Genomic DNA, 10,906 nt, shown 5'->3' with positions numbered 1-10,906 from the left:
TTGTGGCAGGCGCTTGTGGTCATAGCTACCTGGGAGTCTGAGGCAGGAGACTTGCTTGAGCCCAGGAGTTGGAGGTTGCTGTGAGCTGTGATGCCACAGTCTACCCAGGGGGACAGCTTGAGGCTCCGGTCTCAAAAAAAAAAAAAAAAGAAAGAAAAGAAAAACTAGGGGCAGCGCCTGTGGCTCAAAGGAGTAGGGCGCCAGCCCCATAAGCCAGAGGTAGTGAGTTCAAACCAGCCAAAAACTGCTAAAAAAAAAGAAAAAGAAAAACTAGCCAGGCATTGCAGTGGGCACCTGTAGTCCCAGCTAGGTACTTGGGAGGCCAAGGCAGGAGGATCTCTTGAAGTCAGGAGTTCAAGACCAGCCTAAGCAAAAGTGTATCTAGTCTCTATTAAAAAGAGAAACAATCAACTGGGCATTGTGATGTGGCCGATAGTCCTTAGCTACCTGGGAGGCTAAGGCAAAAAGATTGAGCCCAAGAGTTGGAGGTTTCTGTGAGGTGGATTAATACCATGGCACTCCAGCCTGCGGCAAAGAGTGACTCTCCATATTAAAAAGAAAAAAAAGAAAAATTGAGTTGGTGCATATCTCCTTATACAGGATGTCCCTGATAGCTTTTTCTAAAATTCTTTGTCCCTATTCCTTCTCCTTACTTTATTTTTTATTTATTTTTTTGAGTCAGAGTCTCACTATGCCACCCTTGTTAGAGTGCTGTTGCTTCACCGCTCACAGCAACCTCAAATTCTTGGGCTTAAGCAATTCTCTTGCTTTAGCCTCCCAAGTAGCTGGGATTATAGGCGCCCGCCACAACGTCTGGCTATTTTTTTGTTGCAGTTGTCATTGTTGTTTTAGCTGGCCTGAGCTGGGTTCGAACCCACCAGCCTTGGGGTATATGGCTGGCACCGTGTAACCACTACGCTACAGGTGCTGAGCCACTTTATCTTTCTTAATAACACTCTTTACTCTCTGCATTAATATGTATGTGTTTGTTGTGTTTCATCCCTCTTGATCATGAGCTCGCAAGGGCAGGGACTTTGTCAGTCTTGTCTGTCTCTGGATCCCCAAAGTCAACGTCAGTGCCTGTCATGTCATAAGTGCTCAACATACATTTATGAAATGAATGAATAAATGTAGATAAAAAAGAAGTGCTGTAGAATTCCAAGGCAATATGGTGAGGAGAGGACAGCTCTGGAATCAAGCATGGGATCCAGAAAGGGGCCTCTGAATCAGTCTGGGGCAGAGGGAACAGAACCTGCGAGGCTTCCTATGGAAAGTGACAGGTGATTGCCAAAGCTGTTTGACACTGATGGTCAGTAGTGTAGGACTCCCCTACAACTCTTCATAAAAAAGGGGATCTGAAGGAAGAGAGGTGGGGGAGGATCTGGTTAAGGTGCTTTTCTGGGAAGGTTATCCAGGCTGCCTCCGGGGGGAGATCTTATGGCCCCAAACAAAATTTATCTTAATCCAGTAAACAGAGGTGGAGCCTCTGTTTACTATAAAAACTCCCATCAGCCTTCAAGGCCTCCCAGTCCCATCACAAATGCCACCCTTGGGGCAGCGCCTGTAGCTCAAGGAGTAGAGCGCTGGCCTCATATACCGGAGGTGGTGGGTTCAAACCTGGCCCTGGCCCAAAACTGCACCAAAAAAAAAAAAAAAAAGCCACCTCTTCCATATGGTCTTTCCCAATGGATAGTCCCCTGCCTCTTCTAACCAGGTGGGATTTTTATTCCCCACCTTGACGTTATTCCCTGGCCCAAGAGGGATAGGATATGCATGGTGGGAGCTGGGCTGGCTCTGTGTACATGCCCTACACCTCTCCTCCCTCCCTCAGGGCCTCACCAACCAGCGGGCCCAAGACATTCTGGTTCGCGATGGGCCCAATGCCCTCACTCCACCCCCTACAACTCCAGAGTGGGTCAAGTTCTGCCGACAGCTTTTTGGGGGCTTCTCCATCCTGCTGTGGATCGGAGCCATCCTCTGCTTCCTGGCCTATGGCATCCAGGCGGCCATGGAGGACGAACCATCCAATGACAATGTGAGCAGCACAGCTGGACCCCTGGGCCAGCCCATGACTCTGTCCTGCAACCCTGAACCTCCAACCAGCAGGTAGAGAGGGACAAGACGATCAGATCAGTCCCTCAGAGCCCCATCAGAGTCCCTCAGCACCATGGGCTGCGAAGGGGTGAGGTTTCCATATGTATCCAGGAAGCACCTCCCCCACCACACACAGGCACATACTCAATAGTGAACGAGACAGGCCACCCTGTTCCTTCCCACGCATGTCAGCTTGTCTGCTTCCCTAAGTACTATCCCCTAGAGAAGTCCTAGCCCTGGGCACTCCCTGAGACTTCCCTGCCCCTTCTAGTCTTAGGAGGTTGGAAGGTGGCAAGAGAGGGGGAGGTTAGAGAGAAGAACTTTTCCCACCAGTCTCATTTCCAGTCCCAAAATCTCTATCCCAAGTGGAGCTGCCCCTTCCAGGTAGGGGAAGGGCAGGCCCTTCAAATCCTTTCTCCTCCCCAGCTATATCTAGGCGTGGTGCTGGCAGCTGTGGTCATCGTCACTGGCTGCTTCTCCTACTACCAGGAGGCCAAGAGCTCCAAGATCATGGACTCCTTTAAGAACATGGTGCCGCAGGTAGATGGCAAGGCTGGGCTCTGGGCTGGGGCCTGCGATTTCTGGGAATTTCCAACTCATCCCCTCTCAACTCCTTGTGTTTTAAGAGAGAGGTGAGCAGAAAAGACACTCCAGAGCTTCACGCCCAAAACTAGTTTTTCATAGGCACAGAGGTTTATCCTCCCCCTTGGTGGGGTTCGGGGAGCAGTGGGAGACCAGGGGAGGAAGGCAGGTGTAGAGTGGAACATTTCATGAGATGCCCATGGCCTCCCCACAGCAAGCCCTCGTGATCCGGGAAGGAGAGAAGATGCAGATCAATGCAGAGGAAGTGGTGGTGGGGGACCTGGTGGAGGTGAAGGGTGGAGACCGTGTCCCGGCAGACCTCCGGATCATCTCTTCTCATGGCTGTAAGGTGAGTCAGTCACCCTGGAGCAAGCAGGCTGTGTAGAGCCAGGAAGGCCCGGTTAGAAGTTTATAGGTCAGGAAACCCGGGTCCAAATGTCAACACCTTCCCCCATACTCCCAGCTGATCCTTCTCTCAGAGTATGACCTTATGTGTGGCTCCATGCCTCTGTGTGTTGCGAATGCTCTGTCTCTGCTAGTAATTTGATACCTCTTTCCAATAATCATACATTGAGTACCAATTGTGTGTCAGATGCTTTATGTACATTCACGTGTGCAATCTAATCTAACTCTGAAAGAACAAGGTGGCCACCCAGACTGTGCCCTGAGCGATCCTACAAAGTACCATTTTTATAGACTACAATATTAATGATAGCCCCATGGCTGTGCCATGCAGAGATTCTGTTTACATTCCCCATTTTATAGATGAGTAAAGGGAAGTTCTCTGGATGAGTAGGTAATCCAAGGTCACAGAAGTCGTCAGTAAGGGTCAGGATTTCAACCAGAGCAGTGGCAATAGCTGAGTAACGCCATAAATGTATGATGAGGGTCTGACGTTGTCCCTCATGTCATGAAGGTTGAGAATGGCTGTAATCGGCTCAGAGACACGTGTGTGCATACAAGTAGCCTGTCAGTCTGATGGCGCCACATTCCTTCCTCCTCAGGTGGACAACTCATCCCTAACAGGCGAGTCAGAGCCCCAGACCCGCTCCCCGGAGTTCACCCATGAGAACCCCCTGGAGACCCGCAATATCTGCTTCTTCTCTACTAACTGTGTGGAAGGTGAGAAGAGTTTGAATCCAGAACCCTCAGTCTGGGTTGGGGCTATGGTACTACTAACTTGGTTCTGCCATAGAGGGGGGACTGGAGGATCCAGAGAGCCCTAAATGTTACAGAAACTGTCCCCTCCAGAGAGCAAGGTATTGGCTAGGGGCAGCCTGACTCTGTGGGAAAGGCACCTTCCCCAGGAAAATCTCTGCTCCACCCCAAGACTGAATGGGGTTCAAAGCCTTCAGATAATGGGTCCAGACCCCCTACGTGTGCAGATATGCACAAGTGCCACATACAGATCCTCTGGACCACCCTTGATCCCTAGAAGTCTTTGAATTTGACTGAGGACTTCCACTGCTTGAGATTCTGGTTGCTTGCTTCTCTGACCCTGGCTTTGACCAGAGCCCCAAGCTGTGGGAAGGTCCGGAAATCTTTTAGGCCAGGTGAGCACATGGGCCCTCCTCCAGGCTTCACCTAAGCCTGTGTTACACCAACAGAACAAAAACTGCTCAGGGAGTACAGGCTGCCCAGCTTGCCAGCCTTGTGCTGAGTTCTAGAGATAAACAAAGGTAAATAACTCCTAGAGCGGCCATCACTGAAGGGCAGGGGTCCAGGCACAACTGAAATTTGTGCCTGTGAAGTCAAGCCAGGGGCCAACACTCAGAGAAGGAGCTGGAGGTAAGAGATAGTGGAAGGGAGAAGCCTCACTCGACCACAGGCCTCTTGAGGGCAGGGTACAGGTGGCCTTGTCCCCAATGCACACCTGCCTTTCCCATTTCTCAATTCTCTTTGGAATATTATGTTTCTCTGGGGTTTTGTTCCTCCCTCAGCAAGTTGGAATCATACTCATTCCTCGGTATCCACAGGAGAGTGTTTCCGGGACCCCCACAATTACCGAGATCCATGGATGCCCAAGTCCCTTATATAAGATGACAATGGTATTTGTATATAACCTTCCCACATCTCCTGTACACTTTAGATAATCATCTCTAGATTACTTACAAGATCTAATGCAATGTAAATGCTATGTAAATAGCTATTACTCTGTATTGGCTTTTAAATGTGTATTTTTTATTGTTGTAGTGCTATTTTTGTTTATTTAGTCATTTATTTTTGAATATTTTCCATCTGAAGTTGGTTGACTCTGCAGATGTGGAATCCATGGATACAGAGGGTTGGCTCTACAACCAAAATCACCACATGTTAAATTGCCTAAATTTTTAGTATACTGAAATTTACATTTCCTGCAATTGGTAATACACTCCCATTGCTTACTCTGCACTTGGCTTTGAAGAGAGGAGAGGAGATGAATGGAATTAAAACGTGCTGAACACCTCCTTTGCTGCAGACACGGTCTGGGTGTACAACAGTGCTACCTGACCTAAATATTCAAGCAACCCCTGGGTAGGAATTCATAAAAGGATTCCAACCCAGATTTGGCTGGCTCCAACATGCACACCTTTCCACTATACATTTCCTTCTCCCAACCCCCTGTGATGTCACACAAGGTAGGAATGGCCTACTCCCCTCTGTAGACATTCATGCCTAATGTTGAGAAAGAAAATTCTAAGACTCAACAGAAAATTCACAATGAGTGCTTTTACTCTGTGTTCATAGTATGCTTTTGGATGACATCAAGTATGAGATTGAGTTTACTGAAATACCACAGGACATTTTTATTCCATTTATTGAATCTCCTCAATTTGAATTTTGAGATTTATTTTGCAAAGCTTCTCCAGGGGTCCAAGCACAGGAGACTCATTTACTGCTGTCTGGATTCTGGGATGGTCAATCTATCCCGGGCATGTGACCCGAGTGAGGCAACCTGACTATAATCTGCTGGCCTCTGGCCTCTGAGTATGTCTCTGCAATGGTTTTCCTTGCTCAGAGAGCAAGACAGGATTCCAGTCCTCCCGAAGCCACAAAACACCCAGCCTGTATCCCCTCCTATGTTGCAGGCACTGCCAGAGGCATCGTGATTGCCACAGGTGACCGGACAGTGATGGGCCGTATAGCCACTCTTGCCTCGGGCCTGGAGGTTGGGCGGACGCCCATAGCCATGGAGATCGAGCACTTCATCCAGCTGATCACGGGGGTGGCTGTGTTCCTGGGGGTCTCCTTCTTTGTGCTGTCCCTCATCCTGGGCTACAGCTGGCTGGAGGCAGTCATCTTCCTCATCGGCATCATTGTGGCCAATGTGCCTGAGGGGCTTCTGGCCACCGTCACTGTGAGTGGGTCAGGCTGACGTGCCACTGGGGGAAGGTCTCACTACCCTTTCCTCAAAAGGAGAGAGGCGCAGGTGACTGTGACTCCTCAGTAATTTCCCTTCTAATCTCTAATGTTGTACATCAGATGCTACTTAGATATGACTCAGAGCATGAGTCTGAAAGCCTTAGGGCATCTCTACCTGGCTCTTAGTTTCTTCCCTGGAGCGTGTCACGGTCACCCTCCCTTATCCCCTAGCCTGGGACTCCTGTTAAGGCTCCAGCTCTCCTGGGAAGGCTCTAAGTTCACCAGTGACAGACTAGCAAATCTGGTGACCTTTTCTCAACTCCCATCCCCAGCTCTGCTGCTGAAATAGATACCTTCCTAGGATTCTCCCTTTTTTTAGTTACTGATGGGTGACATCCTGGTTTCTACCCCTTGATCCCCTCCCTGTCCCCCCACACTGATCCTTAGGCCTCAGCTCTCTGGTCTTCATAAGCCCCTAGAGAGAACGCACCTCCTAGTTTCCAGCTCTGTGCAATGGCCTCCCACCCCTTTGTCCCACTCTCCTCTGCTGCTCTCTGGAGCTCTAGTCAAATGCCTTCAACTGCCTGCTGGGCTTTTCATCTTCAGATGTACCCACAGTTGCAATTCATCACATCTAAAATCAAGCACATTCACCATTTACAGCTAGGTCCCACCCACACGTGTTAGTGGTGTGGGATGGAGGGAGGAGGAATAGAGTCATAGTCCAGAGTGAGATCATGATCATCACCAGCTCCAGGCTTCACCCTTTTTCTTCTCTCTCTCTCTACCAGGTGTGCCTGACACTGACAGCCAAGCGCATGGCACGGAAGAACTGCCTGGTGAAGAACCTGGAGGCGGTGGAGACGCTGGGCTCCACGTCCACCATCTGCTCAGACAAGACTGGCACCCTCACCCAGAACCGCATGACAGTCGCCCACATGTGGTTTGACAACCAGATCCATGAGGCTGACACCACAGAGGACCAGTCTGGTGATTGGGTGCTCCAGAGGGAGTGAAGGGGGTGGTGGATGCTAAGGGTGCCAGAGTGGCAGGGGGATTGAAGTAAAGCTCTGAAGGGGAGCCACACTCCTAGTTCTCCTCATGTCCCCACAGGGGCCACTTTCGATAAACGATCTCCCACATGGACAGCCCTGTCCCGGATTGCAGGTCTCTGCAACCGTGCCGTCTTCAAAGCTGGGCAGGAGAACATCTCTGTGTCCAAGGTGGGGGTTGGCACATCAGCAGGCCCCTGGCTGATGCCTGGCTTTCCCTCCCACCCGTTGTGGCTGCCCTGGGGCTCTTAGTGTCCTCCTGGCCTGGTCCTCCACACCCTTCCCTCCTGCCCTGTGGCACTGATTTCCTCTTTCTCCTTTCTCCTGGCAGCGGGACACAGCTGGTGATGCCTCTGAGTCAGCTCTGCTCAAGTGCATTGAGCTGTCCTGTGGCTCAGTGAGGAAGATGAGGGACAGGAACCCCAAGGTGGCAGAGATTCCTTTCAACTCTACCAACAAGTACCAGGTTTGGCTGGATTGATAGGACAGAGGAAGAGAAAGGGAAAGAAATGGGAGGGGACAAAACCAAAGGGGGAAGCATTAATTGGAGGGTGGCATCTAAGGGTCCTGTCCCCTCACACCCAGCACAACCCCCCTACGAAACCCCTCTACATTGTCACCCTCCACTGGCCCCGTCCTCTGGGCTAGCCCTCTAACTATTCCATCCCATTCAGGTGAAACGCATTTCTGTAACCCCCTCCATGACATCCCTCAGCTTTTAGGCACCTGTTGAACAGCAAGAAGGCAGTCTCAGCTACGTTCTGCATGAGACACAGGGGCAAAGCCTGAGGCTGCTGTGGCAGTGGGGGCCTCCCAGCCACTAGCACAGTACCTGTCTTCACTGATGTCGATAAGTGTGTGTTGAATGAGTGACTGTCCCATGGAGGCGATGCTCAGGTTATAAGAGTTGGAACTGTGAGTTCCAAGAACCTCTCACACCTGGAGATTCTCCCCTGGTTGGCAATCTTTGAAGGGTCAAGACTATTTTCTCAAGGGTGGATTCTGTCCCAGCGGCCAGTCTACACAGGCCCTGTGCTGGGCCCTGGAGCTACCCAGACAAAGTCTGGCCCTCTCTGTAACTGCCTGTCCTCTCTCTAGCTGTCCATCCACGAGCGGGAAGACCTCCCCCAGAGCCATGTGCTGGTGATGAAGGGGGCACCAGAGCGCATCCTGGACCGGTGCTCCACCATCCTGGTGCAGGGCAAGGAGATCCCGCTCGATAAGGAGATGCAAGATGCCTTCCAAAATGCCTACATGGAGCTGGGAGGCTTGGGGGAGCGTGTGCTGGGTGAGGGGCCAGGAGCAGGGAGCAGGGCTGGGAAGGGGATTGGGGATTGCCAAGCCTTGCTGACCTCCCTGGGGTGGGGGGCTCTGAAGACTCCCAGGCAGCCACTCTGCTGTTCTCATGCCTCCCTTCTGCCCCACTTCAGGGTTCTGCCAGCTGAATCTGCCCTCTGGAAAGTTTCCTCGGGGTTTCAAGTTCGACACAGATGAGTTGAACTTTCCCACAGAGAAGCTCTGCTTTGTGGGCCTCATGTCCATGATCGACCCTCCCCGGGCTGCTGTGCCAGATGCGGTGGGCAAGTGCCGAAGTGCAGGCATCAAGGTACCGGTCTCCCCTCCATCCTCACCTCCCTCATGCTGCCTGGAAAAGACCCAGGCCACTGGTGGTTTCCATCCTACTGACTCAGAGAGGCTGACCATCTGTCCATCTTCGAGGAAAGGTTCACCTCTGCTGTGGAGCTCTCACCCTCATCCCTCTTGCTCAGAGTGGCCAGATACCATGCCCAACTCTCCCTCTGTGGCACAGCTCACTGTCCCATATGCGTGTGTACCCTTCCACTCCAAGCATGGCCTGGCACCCTGTCTTGGAGGCCTGGTGATCCTCCCTTTCCCAACTTCTGCTCTCTCTAATCATTTGCAATGGGATTAGCAAGCTTTTGTCTGTTCCCACTGGCTTACCCCAGAAGCCCACAGACCACCTCCCACTCACCTGCAATGGCTTCTCACTGATCACTCCCTTCTCTGTGCTATGTTCGGTCTTCATTTAGAAAATAGTTATTATGTATGAGGCATCATGCAAGGTACCGGAGTTAACAAGCTGACAAAAATTCCTTCCATCTTGGGGCTTACTTTCCTGTTTCCCAGATACGACTCTCCACCGGCCCCCTTCTCAGGCCACCTGTTCTGGTTACATTGCTGCCCTTCTGTTAGCAGCATCTTACCGGTGGCAAATAAATTCAAGGCCACCTGTCAACTGAGGGTCGGATACTGCACCAGGCACTGGGGACCCAAAGATGAACAAGACACAGGGCTCGGTCTCCTCATCGTGTGAGGTCTCAGGGAAAACAGATGTCTTTCCAATTAATCGCAGAACACTCATAATTGTTAGGGTAACTGAGCACCTAGTATGGGGCAGGTACTCTAAAAATAAAAATAGTCAATTATTTTTTGAACTTTCATATAAATCAGGCACTAATCTATTTTTTTTTTTTTTGCAAGTTTTTGGCTGGAGCTGGGTTTGAACCTTCCACCTCTGGCATATGGGACTGGTGCCCTACCCTTTTGAGCCACAGGTGCTGCCCCAGGCATTATTCTAAGCTCTAAAGGTGTATGATCTCATTTAATATTCAAAACAACCCTATGAGTAAGCACTAGTATTTTCCCTTTTTTACAGAGAGGGAAACTGAGGCACAAAGTAAGATGCCCAAGATCACACAGCTAGTAAGTCATAGAGCCAGGATTTGAGCCAAGGCAGTCTGCTGTTTCTTAACCATCACACCAGAGGACTTGGTGCTGTGTATATATGCAATTTCTGAACCCCGTAAGCACTGTCTCCAAGGTAGGCATCATTATCCCCATTTAAAAATAAACTGAAACTGGGAGTGGGTGAGTAGCTTTTTCAAAATAAGCCTGCTGGTAAGAAGTGGTTTGGGAATGTGAAGCGTTGTCAGCTTGTCTGGAAAGCCCATGATCCTCCTGCTCCAGGAGGCACTTCTCGCCGTGATCTGGCTGGGCAGAGGACCTGCATGGGAAGAACAGCTAATTCTGCCTCCAGGAATCAGACAGTGACAGAGGGGATGATACCTGATCTGGGCTTTGATGGTTGAAGAGTATTCTATAAGGCAGCAAGGGAGCAGGAACAGTGTGTGCCTTGACATGGCTGGACCTCACGGAGCATGTGTACAGGCCGGAGGGGGATGGTGCCAGAAGCACCAGGGATTGAGACTGGAATGCTGGGTCAGGAACCATTAGAAGGACTTGGCTTAAATATCAGATTTGGGCTTTAGTCTGCAGGCCACAGAGAGCCACAGGTGTCACCGAGCAGGTCTAGGTTTTAGGAGGCTACGTAGATGGAGGAGGGACTGGATTTGGGGAGGCCACTGCAATTGTTCAGACAAGGGACGATGATGTGAATGAAGGCAATGATAAAGGGGATGGAAGGAAGTTGCATTTGAGCCCTGTTTGAAGAATTTGGACAAAGTGAGTATTGGAGGTGAGGAAGACATAGGAGAGAAAGGCTCAGAATGAATGAAGAGGGCAGTATGCAAGCAGGGAGTGGAAGGGCAGGCTTGATGGAGGGAGGGGGGTGGGAGTAAAGATTATGAGTTCAATTTTGACCTTAAGTTTGAAGGATATATAAGCTATTCCAGGAGAGATCCTCCAGGGAAAGCTGGAATACAGCCTAGAGCCCATAAACAAGTGTCAGAACCAGACTTGAGTCTCAATAGCACATGGGTGCAAACTATAGTTTTCTTAGTACATTTTATCATATTGCCCAGGAAGAGAATGTGGGTCAAGAAAGGGGAGGAGGGCTCAGCGCCTATGGCTCAAGC

The 10,906-nt window shown here is 50.6% G+C and overlaps 1 protein-coding gene across 3 annotated transcripts in view; it reads left to right on the top strand.

The window, feature by feature from the left end:
* The window catches only part of LOC100954113 (sodium/potassium-transporting ATPase subunit alpha-2), a 25,944-nt gene that overhangs the window by 6,252 nt on the left and 8,786 nt on the right, over window positions 1-10,906 (top strand). Inside the window, exons 4-13 of one of the 3 annotated variants that reach the window (XM_003795197.2) lie at window positions 1,832-2,035; window positions 2,521-2,634; window positions 2,891-3,025; window positions 3,681-3,798; window positions 5,745-6,013; window positions 6,810-7,008; window positions 7,132-7,241; window positions 7,402-7,536; window positions 8,169-8,358; window positions 8,501-8,676. In XM_003795197.2, the coding sequence (XP_003795245.1) occupies window positions 1,832-2,035; window positions 2,521-2,634; window positions 2,891-3,025; window positions 3,681-3,798; window positions 5,745-6,013; window positions 6,810-7,008; window positions 7,132-7,241; window positions 7,402-7,536; window positions 8,169-8,358; window positions 8,501-8,676 (1,650 nt within the window). Of the gene's footprint in view, window positions 1-1,831; window positions 2,036-2,520; window positions 2,635-2,890; window positions 3,026-3,680; window positions 3,799-5,744; window positions 6,014-6,555; window positions 6,681-6,809; window positions 7,009-7,131; window positions 7,242-7,401; window positions 7,537-8,168; window positions 8,359-8,500; window positions 8,677-10,906 lie in introns of those variants that run through there. The other 2 variants (XM_012808579.1, XM_012808580.1) reach the window with 2 other exon arrangements.

The sequence above is a fragment of the Otolemur garnettii genome, unplaced genomic scaffold (assembly GCF_000181295.1).
Source record: "Otolemur garnettii isolate 467f Iridium unplaced genomic scaffold, OtoGar3 scaffold00091, whole genome shotgun sequence".
NCBI lineage: Eukaryota > Metazoa > Chordata > Mammalia > Primates > Galagidae > Otolemur > Otolemur garnettii.
This window is presented reverse-complemented; position numbering and strand designations above follow the sequence as displayed.